Below are 14,039 nucleotides of genomic sequence, written 5' to 3' on the forward strand. Positions count from 1 at the left end.
AAAACTGTTCAGGAATGTTTCTGTATCTTCACCACTTTCTCCAGTTAGAGTTGACTTACCAGTATGAAAGGAGACCATCAGCATCCAAATGAAAAGCAGCAGCATCATTTTCACTTGGACTGAATGAACAACAGAGAGAAGACAGCAGCTCTTCAGTTCCAAAATAAAGCCTTTCATATTCAGTTGTGTAGCTCCTCCTCTTGCTGTGCTCTGTTTCCATTCAGGCTGATGGAAGCTTTAGAAATGACAGTGATGCTGCAGCCTCATCATCCAAGAAGCTCAGACTGAAGCAGGAATCTGCAGGAAAATCACCTGAATGAATCTGGAGAGAAACAACTTCCTGAGAAAACAGATCACCCAGACTGCTGCACAGTGCAGAGAAATTCTGACTGTCGTCAGTATGAAACATGAACATGACATAAACATACAGAAGTAAAGTCTCAGTCGTTATAGTCTAATTATGAATTAGAGTTTACAGTAAAATACTGGTAACACAGTGATGCAGCAAAAACACATTGTTTCTGCTTTGTTGTTCAAGAGTCAAGATTTAAGATCTCCTTCATCGTCATTTCACAATGTGAAACCAAATACTGTTTCTCATCAGGGCTTTAAAAAGATCCTATTAAGTAATAATTTTAAAATGGCAAATAACTCAATTCAATTTTTGCCAAATCACAATAAAATCATCTCAAGGCACTTTACAAAAACCCAACAAATACCTTATGAGCAGCACTTGGCAATAGTGGAGAGGAAAAACTCCCTTTAACGTAAGAAAAAACCTCGAGCAGAACCAGGCTGCATCATGCCTATAGCAGCATAACTAAGGGATGGTTCAGGGTTGCCTGAAGCCAGCCCTAACTATATGCTTTGTCAAAGAGGAAGGTTTTAAGTCTAGCCTTAAAAGTACAGAGAGTGTCTGCCTCCTGAACCCAGACTGGGAGCTGGTTCTACAGGAGAGGAGCTTGATAGCTAAAGGCTCTGCCTCCTATTCTACTTTTGGAAACTCTGGTAACCACAAGTAGACCTGCAATCTGAGAGCGAAGTGCTCTATTGGGATAATATGGTACTATGAGGTCTTTAAGGTATGAAGGAGCTTGATCATGAAGGGATTTGTATGTGAGGAGAAGGATTTTAAATTCTATTCTATATTTTACAGGGAGCCAATGAAAAGAAGCTAATATAGGAGAAATCTTGCTAGTTCCTGTCAGGACTCTGGCTGCAGCATTCTGGATTAACTGGAGGCTTTTTATGGAGATAGTGGGACATTAGAATGGTAATGAGTTACAGTAGTCTAGCCTTGAGGTAACAAATGCATGGACTAGATTTTCGGCATCATTTTGAGACAGGATGTTCCTAATTTTGGAAATGTAGCGCAGGTGAAAGAATGCAGTTCTAGAGATTTGTTTTGTGTATGAGTTAAAGAACATGTCCTGGTCAAAAATAACTCCAAGGTTTTTCACAGTAGTGCTGGAGGCCAGGGCTATGCCATCTAAAGTAGCTATAATTTTAAAAAAAGTTATTTCTGAGGTTTTTAGGCCCAAATACAATGACTTCTGTTTTCTCTGAGTTTAAAAGCAGAAAGTTACTGGTCATCCAGGCCTTGATGTCAGTTAGACACACTTAAAGTCTGGTTAACTGGTTTGTGTTAACAGGTTTAATAGACAGATACAACTGAGTGTCATCTGCATAGCAGTGGTAATTAATACGGTGCTTCCTAATGACATAGTCCAAAGGAAGCATGTATAGGATGAACAGAATCGGAGCCTTGTGGAACTCCATACTCCATACACCAACTTTTGTTCGTGTGGAAGGTTCATCATGGACATGAACAAACTGGAATCTGTCCGATAAATAGGATTGGAACCATTTTAATGCTGTTCCTCGGATACCAGTCACATGGTCCAGTCTCTGTAATAAGATGTTGTGGTCAATGGTGTCGAATGCTGCACTAAGGTCTACGAGGACAAGTATAGAAACAAGTCCATTATCTGAGGCTAAAAGAAGATCGTTGGTAACTTTTAACAGTGCTGTTTCTGTACTATGATGTGCTCTAAATCCTGATTGAAAATCTTCAAATAGTTCATTCCTGTGTAAGTGGTCTGATAGCTGCTTAGCAACAGCTTTTTCTAGGATTTTAGAAATAAATGGCAGGTTGGATATTGGTCTATAATTAGCCAAGACTCCTGGATCAAGACTGGGCTTTTTGAGTAAAGGTTTGATTACTGCAGTCTTAAAGGCCTGTGGCACGTAACCTGATACTAGAGATAAATTTACTAAGTCTAATAAAGATGAGTTCATTAATGGCAGGGTGCCTTTAAGCAGTCTAGTCGGGATGGGGTCTAAGAGACACGTTGATGATTTAGATGAAGCAACTACTGATGTAAATTCAGAGAGATCTATAGGAGAGAAGCAGTCTAAACATAACTGAGGGCCTACAGATGATTCAAGAGCTACTGTAGTAGAAGATTCATTTATGGCAGGTATAGGAAGCATCTGCTGAATTTTATCTCTAATAGTTGTGATTTTATTTGTAAAGAAACTCATAAATTCATCACTGCTGAGAGCTAAGGGAACACTGGGCTCAACAGAGCTGTGACTTTTTGTCAGCCTGGCTACAGTGCTGAAAAGACACCTGGGATTGTTCTTATTTTCCTCTATTAGTGATGAATAGTATGCAGTTCTGGCTTTACGGAGAGCTTTTTTATATGTTAGTAGACTGTTTTTCCAGGCTAGATAAAATTCCTCTAAATTTGTGGAACGCCACTTCCTTTCCAGCCTTCGTGATGCTGCTTTAAGGTACAAATATGTAAATTATACCATGGGGCTAGTCTCCTCTGATTCACTAACTTCTTTTTCAGAGGGGCCACAGAATCAAGTGTTTCACGCAGTGAGGTTACAGCACTGTCAACAATATGATCAATTTGGTAGGGAGTGGGATTGAAGCAGCTGCCCTCCACTATGTTTATACTTGGCATAGATGTAAATAAAGATGGAATCATTTTCTTACATTTATTAACAGCGTTGTCAGATAAACATCTGCTGTAGTGGAATTTTCTTCCAAACGCTGCATGATCCATCATTTTAAATTCAAAAGTTATTAAGATCTGGCAAAACAGGATTTGGGGGAAAAACTATTAGATGTTCAATTTCGATGCCATAGGTCAGAACAAGATCAAGGGTGTGATTGAAACAGTGGGTGGGTTTATTAACATTTTGAATGAAACCAATTGAATCTAATATAGAATTAAATGCAATGCTGAGGCTGTTATTTTCAACATCTACATGAATGTTAAAATCTCCCACTATAATGACTTTATCTGAACTAAGCACTAAATCAGACAGGAAGTCTGGGAATTCAGTTAAAAACTCTGAGTAAGGGACAGGTGGACGGTCCACAATGACAAGTAGAACTGGTTTTTGTGTTTTCCAGTTTGGATGTGAGAGGCTCAGAGTGAGACTCTCAAATGAGTTATAACTGTTCTGAGGGTGAAAGTTTAATAATAAATTTGTATGTAAATGTAATTAGTTAAGTTCACCTGTGTTTAATTGTTCTGTTCCATATCCTGCCTTTGTGTTGGCTCTGTCCATTCTCACCTGTTTCCTGTTCAGACAATCATCCAGCTTGTACTTAGGTCACTCACCAGGGTTGACTGATTGTCTGATCTCCTGTGGATCTGCTCAGTGCTCTTTGTTCTTGGCTCCTGTGTTTTTGGTTATTTTGGTCTTGTCAAAGTTCAGGTGATGAATCGGTCGTCTCCTGCGTTTGGATCCATTGCCTCCTTCTACGTCTTTGTCATCTGTATTAGGACACATGCTGGTTTTCAACAGTCAACACTGACAACATTTAAATACTTTGTGTGTCCTGGTGTTTTTTAGGTTAAAAGGTCAAACTGAAATGTAAATGGTCTTATATAGCACTTTTATAGACTCAACTACACTCAAAGTGCTTTACCACTATTTGCCCATTCACCTATTTGCTCATGACTCAGACACCGATGGAACATTCACCAGGGGCAACTTGGGGTTCAGGGTTTTGCCCAAAGATACTTCGACCGGTGGACCAGTGAAGCCAAAGGTCAACCTACCAACCTTCTGGTTCAGGGTCAATCTGCTCTACCTCCTCAGCAATAGCCGCCCTAATGTCATGATTTTATTCCACTCTGGAAAATCTTTTTGGAGATTAATTTATTAGATATCAGTCAAATCATTAATTATGGCATTGGGACAATAACAGATAAACATGTTAGTAAGTGATGTGTCAATGAAAGTGATCAGGGATCATTATTATGTTGATTCATTCTTTGACTGAATCATCAGAACAAAGAATCCAGACTGTGATGACGAACCACTGAAGTTTAATAGTGTGTGTCTCCCTCTGGTGGATGTTGTGGAGTATTGTGTTGTCTTTGCTCCAAAGGTTTTTGTACAGAGTTTTGGTGTTTCCTGTCACTGTGGGCCTCACAGCACAGTAGTACACAGCAGAGTCAGACAGTGCGGCAGAGGAGATGTTCATGCTGATTTGCTTTTCCTCCACTTTGACCTTCAGTCCAGGAACTGGATTATTTCCCACTTGTCCTGAAGCAGAGTGTGAGATTTGGAACTCTGGTGGTTTTCCTGGATATTGGCGATACCAGAATAAATCATCACTAGCTGACAGTTTGGGGTATTTGTAGGACAGAGTGACAGTGCTGTCTTCTAAACTGAACTCTTCATTCTTGACTGGACTCAGATCTTCACAGCCGACACCTGAAGGAAGACATAACTCTGTTAGAACTTAATGCTCCAAAGGTTTTATCAGTGAATTCTATTTTACATTTCTATGTTCACTAGTGAATTTTCTCCTACCTGTCAGTGTGATCAGAAACAAAGCTGAAAACAGATGTAAGTGCACTGACTCCATCTTAAAGATAGAAGCTGTTTCTGCTTTAAACTCCACTGTGAGAGTTTCAGTCTTTTCTGTCCTTCAGTCACAGTTTTGCTCCTCCCTTCATCTCCTCATCTCCTCCTTTCACACAGGACTGACGACTTTTCAGCTTCTCACTGGTCTTTATTGCTTTTCATAACATTGAATGGTTTTTATCACTAACTGGCTCATTATCCAGGCTGTGGAGCTTGTTCATAAATGTTGTAGTTATTTTAAAGGGAGAAGGCTCATGGTCATTTGACTCCAAAGCAGCTTTTTCATTGGTGTCACATTTGCTGACTGATGGAAACATAAAGTGAGAGGCTGCTTCATAAAAAGAGGTTCATGAATGATTGAATCATTTTATTGCGGACTCACAGTCCAGAATAATAGAAACAACAATTCACATACATTAAATAATATCAGTACCTACGTATCTATCAGAGACACCCATACCAGTATCTCTAAGACAAGGACTAATAATGAGGAGCACTACATCTAATGTTGGCTAAAGCAAAAATAATCTAATTTCCAGATCTACCCAGATGGAAAATAAAGTTATACATGAGTTTTCTTAACACTGGTTGACACTTAAGACTAGCAAACCACCATCTAGGCTTCAGCATCATTAATCGCTACCTGCAGTCTTCTCATGCTAGCCTTCTTAAAATTTGTGCACAGATGTATTCAGGTCAATTCAGTTTTATTTCTATAGCGCCAAATCACAATACAATCATCTCAGAGCACTTTACAAAAAACAAAAAAACCCAACAAATCCCTTATGAGCAGCACTTGGCGATTGGAGAGGAAAAATCTCCAGCAGAACCAGGAGGGTTAGGGTAGGGTAGCTCAGTGCACCGATGGTCCTCAGGCAGTCTAGGTCTATAGCAGCATAACTAAGGGATGATTCAGTGTTGCCTGAAGCCAGCCCTAACTATACGCTTTGTCAGAAAGGAAGGTTTCCAATCTAGCTTTAAAAGTACAGAGAGGAGCTTGATACCAGTGTTAATTTTGACAGCCGATTTTAATTTAGTTTTAGTCATATTTTAGTCATCTGCTTTGTTTTAGTTTTAGTCGACTAAAATATATTGGGTTTGATTTAAGTGTAATTTAGTAAACCTATTGTAATATACAAAATATTCTAAATTAAAATTAAATGAAAAACAAGTTTCATTAAATATATATGTAATATGGCCTTTCCATAAAAGACCAAAAATTAGATATGCATCGTTTATAACCTGCAAATGACATTCTTCATTCTTTAAAGCAAAAGAGCAACTCCAAAATATATTTAGCAGTAATGTAATTGCATAAAACATGGAACTGACCCATAAGACCCATCTTCTCTGTGTTTTCTCCAGCTGTTTCTATTTCGTTATAGTTTAAGTCAGACAGAAACCCAGTGTAGGCTCTGATGATGATGATGTCGTGTACTTGCACATCCCATGTCACCAGGTGGGTCAGTTACTTTTCAAATGTCCATCTAAGAAGATTAAGTCTGATTGGATCTTTTCTGAAAATGTCCCTCACTCACATTTTTGTCTCGTTTTTATTAGTCAACGAAAATGTCAATATATTTTTATTTAGTTTTTGTCGTCATCACTTAATTTTTATTTAGTTAACGTCTCGTTTTCGTCAGGGAAAACCTGTCGACGAAAATTACAATGAAAATACTTCGTCAACGAAATTAACACTGCTTGATAGCTATAGGCTCTGCCTCCCATTCTAATTTTGGAAACTCTGGGAACCACAAGTAGAAAGAAGGCAGTTCTAGAGATTTGTTTTATGTGTGAATTGAAGAACATGTCCTGGTCAAAATTAACTCCAAGGTTTTTCACAGTAGTGCTGGAGGCCAGGACTATGCCATCTAAAGTAGCTACATTGTTAGAAAAGCTATTTCTGAGGCTTTTAGGCCAAAATACAATAACTTCTGTTTTCTCTAAATTTAAAAGTAGAAAGTTACTGGTCATCCAGGCATTTACGTCCTTTAGACACGCCTAAAATCTGGCTAACTGGTTTGTGTTATTAGGTTTCATAGATAGATAAAGGTGAGTGTCATCTGCATAGCAGTGGTAATTAATAGAGTGCTTCCTAATAGTATTGCCTAAAGGAAGCATGTATGAGGTGAACAGAATTGGTCTAAACACAGAACCTTGTGGAACTCCAAAACTAACTTTTGTGCACATGGAACAAATGAACAAATTGGAATCTGTCCGATAAATAATTTTATCGCTTTTCCTTCGATTCCAGTCACATGTTCCAGTCTCTGTAATAAGATGCTGTGGTCAATAGTGTCAAGTGCAGCACTTAGGTCTAGACAGACAAGCATAGAGAATGGGTCCATTATCATGTAGTGAGTACTGGTTCGAGATCACTACGATACTCTGGCTCCATGATTTGTTGATATATATATATTATTGGTTTGTGAGGCTACACTCTCTGCTCTGTAGAGCATTAGCCTCTCTAGCTGAAGAGCAGCATCTGTGATGTTCTCAGTTAGCAAAGTTTCAGTGTCGTCAAAGACACAGCAGTCCCCCCCATGATTCAATCTCCTGTTATTCTCTTGTCTTCAAGAATCCAGACTGTGTGATGACAAACCACTGAAGTTTAACAGTGTGTGTTTCCCTCTGGTGGATGTTGTGGAGTATTGTGTTGTCTTTGCTCCAAAGGTTTTTGTACAGAGTTTTGGTGTTTCCTGTCACTGTGGGCTGCAGAGCACAGTAGTACACAGCAGAGTCTGACACTGCAGCAGACTTGATCTCCAGATCCACTTTTTTCTCTTTTGAGTTAATGTGAGCGGAGAAATCTGAACGAACTGGATGAATCAGTTTTCCTTCAGTGATGTAGAGCAGGAACTCTGGTCTGGATCTCTGGTATTGTCGGTACCACTGGATGTTGTTGATAACACCCTCATATGTACAGGTCAGGTTGATGTTTCTTCCCTCTGCAACAGCTTCTTCTTTTCTTTCTGGTTTGATGCTGTTCATAGAACCCATGGCTGCAAAATTAGCGATTTTCGTGTCAGTTAATCTGAAAGAGGTTCTAACATCAGGAACCTGAACCCAGGTTCTTGACTCTTTCACATGTGATCATTAAAAAGTTCTTGACAAAATCAGACCAAACATGTTGTTACATCAACAGGTTGAATGAGACGCCTGTTTGTGGTCAAACTCACCTATAAAGTGAGATAAAAAGAGAAAGAAGTAAAGCAACATGTCTTTGGAGTTGTTGAAGTCAGACAGCAGATGAACAGTGTTCTTCCACTGCAGTAGAATGAAACAACTAAACAGTGTCTGCTGCACAGCTCTTCTCCTCAGCATCAAGCTGATTGGGCTTTGACTTCCTGCAACAAACCACTGAAGTTTAACAGTGTGTGTCTCCCTCTGGTGGATGTTGTGGAGTATTGTGTTGTCTTTGCTCCAAAGGTTTTTGTACAGAGTTTTGGTGTTTCCTGTCACTGTGGGCTCCAGAGCACAGTAGTACACAGCAGAGTCAGACAGCTGAAGCTTCTGGATCTTCAGAGGAACTGATGTCTTGTTGATTTCAGCATTAAATCTGTCCTTCTGAAAGTCTGGAGCTTTTTCTACTGATGTGGAGAAAGATTTCATCATGTACTTTGGGAAATCGTTTTCTTCTTGTTTATACCAGAACAAAGTGGGACTTGCTCTTGTTGTCTCAAAAGTACAACCCAGTGTGGCTGTGTCTCCTTCAGCAGCAATGACATCTCCTGTTGGCTGGATCACTCTGTCTTCTCCTTTACACTCTGGGGAAGAACAGAACATGCAGAGGAAGAGATGGATCAATGAAGATGATTGGTGAAAGCAGAACAATCAGCAGGTTTAAAGAGTTACCTGGCAAAGAGACAGATACATAGACATGTAGAATGAATCTGATTTTCAGGGATCATTGTCAGTGTGAACCATAAAAAGGGCTGATGTCAGCTCAGTGATGTGTTCAAATGTTTGAGGATAAAACATGTTGTACTTTCTATCTTACCAAAGCAAAGAGCAGCAAGAATAATCCACAGCCAATGTTCCATCTGTCCAAGCAGGTTGAAATGAACAGGAGAAACTAGCTGATGTTCAACATTCAGTCTGAGAATTGTTCTTATTGACACAACGGTTGAACACAGGGCAGAAGTAGTGCACCGCCTACTTGATGATGTGGCCCTCTAGTGGAGGTAAACCGTTGACTTCAACAGTGTGGAAAAAAGGCTTCCAGCAGCTTGTCAGTGTGTCAGCTTGTGTTTTTGTACAGACTGTGGGTTTGCTGTCACTGTGGGCCTCACAGCACAGTAGTACAGAGCAGAGTCTGTCACTGCAGCAGAGGAGATCTGCAGATCCAGATGTTGTTCTCCAGACAGTTTAGTCGAGAACCTTTTGTCTGATTTCAGAGAATCTGATAAGTTTGAAATGTTCAACCCTGAGATGTACAAAAGAGATTGCGGTGGTTTTCCTGGATATTGGCGATACCAGAAGAAATCATCACTAGCTGTTATAGTTTTGGAGTATTTGTAGGACAGAGTGACAGTGCTGTCTTCTAAACTGAACTTTTCATTGCTGACTGGACTCAGATCTTCACAGCCGACACCTGAAGGAAGAGATTAATGTTTTTAAAGATGATACTAAACTCTGATAGTCTGTTCCAGTGGTTTTCATGATTCCTGATTTTTCTATATTTTAGTTCAGATTTTAACAATTTGAAGAACAAAAATGAACAAACACAATAACAGACGTACAAACAGACCAAAGCAGGAACTGAAGTCAGTGTCCACAGTAGAGTTTGTACAGACTGACAAACTGAAAGTGACCCATAGCAGTAAAGCTCAGGTTTGGGTCTCATGTCTGATTCCTGCTGTAACCTACCTTTTAGTATGATCAGAACAAGAGAAAATATTCCACAGCGTTGCAGTGAGAGCATCTTACAGACAGTATCTGTGTTGTGTTTTGCTTTAGATATTGAATGAATCTCACAGTGGGACTAGTTCTGCTCTTTGACAGATTTGCTCCTCCCTCAACCTGTTCGTCCTCTGATATCACTGAACGTTATCGACGCTAAAATCACTCTGAACAGATAAACCTTTATTTTTCTGCTGGCTTTTCTTTTTGTTTCTTTTGGCATATTTATGAACATCCTCAAAGAATCCTGTGAAGTCTAGTCTCCAAATGGCAGCATCATAAGTCATTTACACATCATTTAAAATCATGGTGAAATTGGTTTTATATAGTCTGGAGATGGCCTCATGTAGGACTTCAGAGACTGAACATTGTGCTGTGGATTTCATAAGTAATTGATCAAATTTGCTCCAAAAATTTGTGAGGTCTTCAGGCAGCCACTGTTTTCTACAAAATTACTGTTGGACAAACGCAGCATGTATTTGTGCCTGTAATTAAAAAGAGTGAAGTCAGATAAGATTCTTATTTAGTCTATGGGCAGTTTTATCATGCACACACCAATCCAGCCTTCTCTCAGACAGACTGCCCATGTGAGTCTACACTAACAGTACTTCATACTGCATGTGCCTGGTAATCTCCTGGCTCCAAACCAGCTCAGTTTTGCTGTGGTTGGTACAATGATGGAGCTGATGGACTGTGCATTTGTACAATGAGTATGTACTCAGTGTATCAGTACATCTCTCATTTCTACCTAACACTCAATACACTTCTCATTACAAAAGACACACTTTGCTGCTTCTGTCATTCATGTGTCACTGAATTCAATGAGTTTATTTTTTTAATAGTTGGGGCCAAATCAAAGGATGTCAGATTTGGATCCACTCAGCTGCAGAAGGTCCATGAACTCCAGCACTGACCTTGGCATTAACAGGCAAAACAACAGGACCAGCTCCTGACACACTTTATGATGGAAGGTGCAGCAACATGGTGGAAATGGACCTGAATTGGGAGTATTATAATCCATGTGACCTCAAAGGTTCAGATGACCTGGGACTGATCCTTGTGGTACATCATAACAAATTTGAGCTTAGAATCCTGGAACGTTGTGTAATGATCATAACTGAGACCTGATTACATCCACAGGGCACGGACAAGGCTATGGAGCTAGCGTCTGCTCAACCCACCACAGTGATGTAGATGTGAGGGCTCTGATAAGAGGCAAGGCAAGTTTATTTATACAGCACAATTCATACACAGAGTAATTCAAATTGCTTTACAGAAATAAAAGAGGTTAAAAATACATAAGCAAGAATAAAAATAAAAGGCATGCCACCGCTTTGTCACCATATTTGCTCCTCATGATATTGACTATCGGACCACGCTGACCCATATTTGTGGGTCCCCTACTTTCAGTTTGTCCCATCCCTGATGGACTAAAAGTACCTCAACACAGACTATCTGTGGAGACGATCCTGAGTCCCAGACTCTTACGTCTAGGATCGAGTAGACTACAGCTGGAGGTTCCAAACCCCCTTATTTCAGGCTAAGGCTGTTAAAATTCAAGTCTGAGTCCCTGATTACCCTTAGATTTCTAACTTGATTTTTAAATTTTAGAGAAAGAGACTGGAGGTGACTGCTGACACTTTCTTTGTTTCTGAGGCCCAAAGATGATTATTTCAGTCTTGTCACTGTTTATTTGGAGAGAGTTGTTTTGCATCCACACAGTGATCTGTTCAATACAGTGACAGTGAATCGACTGGTCCATATTCAGCAGCTGTGAGTGAAATGTAAATCTGAGTGTCATCTGCATAATTATGGTAGGACACATTATTGCTGCGTATTAACTGGCCTAAAGGAAACATGTAAAGATTGAACAAAAGGGGCCCCAATATGGACCCTTGGGGTCCCCACATGTCAACGACATTTGGTCTGAGACACAGTTACCAATTTCAATGAAATACTTCCTGTCTTCAAGATAGGATTTAAACTATTTAAGGGCAGTACCAGAGATGCCTATCCAGTCCTCTAACCTTTGTAACAGGATCACATGGTCCACTGTGTCAAAAGCAGCACTTAGATCCAGCAATACTAAGACAGAGACTCTGCCAGCGTCGGTGTTCAGACGAATGTCATTTTTCACCTTGATGAGGGCAGTTTCAGTGCTGTGATGGGGCCTTAAACCTGACTGAAAATCATCAAAGTAGTTGTTTAGCATGATAAGAGCTGCAGAGATGGACTGTGCATTTGTCCATCAGCTCCTAGTGATTTCCACCAATATCTTTAACCTCTTCTTGGCACATGTTACTTTACCTGCGTGTTTGAAAACCACCATTTTCATCCCAGTGCCCAAATAGACAAACATCAGCTGTCTGAATGACTACAGACCAGTTGCACTCACACACATCATAGCCAAGAGCTTTGAAAGTCTAGTCCTGGGTCATATAACATCTACTCTTTCCTCAACCTTAGACCAACATCAGTATGCATGCAGGGCCAATAGATTCACAGAGGCTGCCATAAACACTGCCCTTTACAATGACACACCTGGAGCAGAAGGGGATGTATGTGAGGATGCTTTTCCTTGACTCCAGCTCAGTTTTTAACACCACTGTCCCAAGCAGACTGGTACAGTTGATTAAAGACTTTCTTAGCACTCACCCACAAATAGTGAGACTGACTCCCAACACATCCCCACCCCTGACCCTCAGCACTGGAGCACCACATGGATGTGTGCTGAGCCCCCTCCCCTACTCCCTGTACAACTGAACACCTGTTCACGTTGCAAACACAATCATCAAATTTTCAGACAATACAACAAAAGTGGGGCTGATCTCTAATGTTGATGAGACAGCTGATGAAGTCTGTGGCTCCCTCTGGTGGATGTTGTGGAGTATTGTGTTGTCTTTGCTCCAAAGGTTTTTGTACAGAGTTTTGGTGTTTCCTGTCACTGTGGGCTGCAGAGCACAGTAGTACACAGCAGAGTCAGACAGCTGAAGCTTCTGGATCTTCAGAGGAACTGATCTGGATGTGGAATCCAGTGTGGATGAAAATCTCTCTTTAAACAGGTCCTTTGTTTCCCCTGTGCCAATCTTAAATCTGCTCAGGATGAACGTGGGGCTGTTGTTTCCATCCTGTTTGTACCAGTAGAGAGTTGGTCCTGGTGAACTGCTGTTATACAGACAGCCAAGTGTTACTGCCTCTCCTTCAGTAGCAGTCACATCTCCTTCTGGCTGCAGCACGTTGTCTTTTTGTGCTCTGCATTCTGTAAAACACCAACAAACAGTGTCAGTGTGATGTTAAAGAGTCATGTCAATGCTGGAATGATATCAGAGAAACAGAGTTGTGGTTCATACCAAGGCACATAGCAGCCAGCAACACTGAGATGAACAGAGGCGTCATATGTGCAGTGTTGAGGAACTGGGAGCTCCACGCCAGTATGAAGAAGGCTGTGATCTCTCTGTTTAGTCTTCATCAACACTAAGTTGGTGGATTAAAGGAGGAGCCTGATCACAGTGACAGGGGCTCATTCACAGCCCTGTGTTATTCCCCTGCTGACAACTTTACTCTGAACACAGTTTGGACCAGTCTCCTAAATAATATAGAAATAATACAAGCAAACTGAGAAGGAACTTTTGTCAAATGGGACTTTGTAAATTCTCTTCAGGATTTTATTAGCAGGGTCGTGCTATGAACCAAACGCTAGTCTGAATAACTGAGTCTTAAGTTTAGCTCTAAAGAGGGGCAGGTCATTGATGGAACATAATTCAATGGGTAGAGTGTTCCAGAGTTTGGGACCTGCCACTGCGAAGGTACAATAAACCCATTGTTTGTACCTCGATCAAGAGACCTCTAGCAAATATTGGCCAGCAGAAGGCAAAGCTCTGCTGGATTGGTGAGAACTTCAAATCTCTCCTAAGTACGAAGGTGCCGTGCCATTGATTGGACTGAAAGTAAACAACAGAAGCTTAAATAGAATTTGGAATTGTACGGGGAGCCAGTGGAGGGAATACAGGATCGGGGAGATATGATCATACTTTTTGGTTTTAGTCAGCAAGCGGGCCGCAGCATTCTGAACAAGTTGCAAGCGATGGATGCCAGCTTGGTTAATGCAAACATAAAGAGCGTTGAAATGATCTAGCCGGGATCTAATGAAAGTGTGAATTGCTTCTCTAGGTCACTGTGGTTCAGAAAGGGCTTACCCTTTGCAAGGAGGCATAGCTGAAAAAAACCTGCCTTTATAA

At 40.6% G+C, this 14,039-nt stretch overlaps 2 gene segments (V, D, J or C); both read right to left on the reverse strand.

Moving 5' to 3' along the window:
• Positions 1-7,197: 7,197 nt before the first annotated feature.
• Positions 7,198-8,133, reverse strand: LOC113129615 (T cell receptor alpha variable 12-3-like). The segment is given in 3 exon segments: positions 7,198-7,216; positions 7,532-7,901; positions 8,079-8,133. Coding segments are annotated over 3 exon segments (429 nt in total).
• Positions 8,134-12,752: 4,619 nt separating this feature from the next.
• Positions 12,753-13,221, reverse strand: LOC113129652 (T-cell receptor alpha chain V region CTL-F3-like; the record flags this gene model as incomplete). The annotated part of the segment is given in 2 exon segments: positions 12,753-13,060; positions 13,152-13,221. Coding segments are annotated over 2 exon segments (354 nt in total), but the record flags the coding sequence as incomplete, so codon positions are not given.
• Positions 13,222-14,039: the final 818 nt, after the last annotated feature.

The sequence above is a fragment of the Mastacembelus armatus genome, unplaced genomic scaffold, assembly GCF_900324485.2.
Source record: "Mastacembelus armatus unplaced genomic scaffold, fMasArm1.2, whole genome shotgun sequence".
Taxonomy (NCBI): domain Eukaryota; kingdom Metazoa; phylum Chordata; class Actinopteri; order Synbranchiformes; family Mastacembelidae; genus Mastacembelus; species Mastacembelus armatus.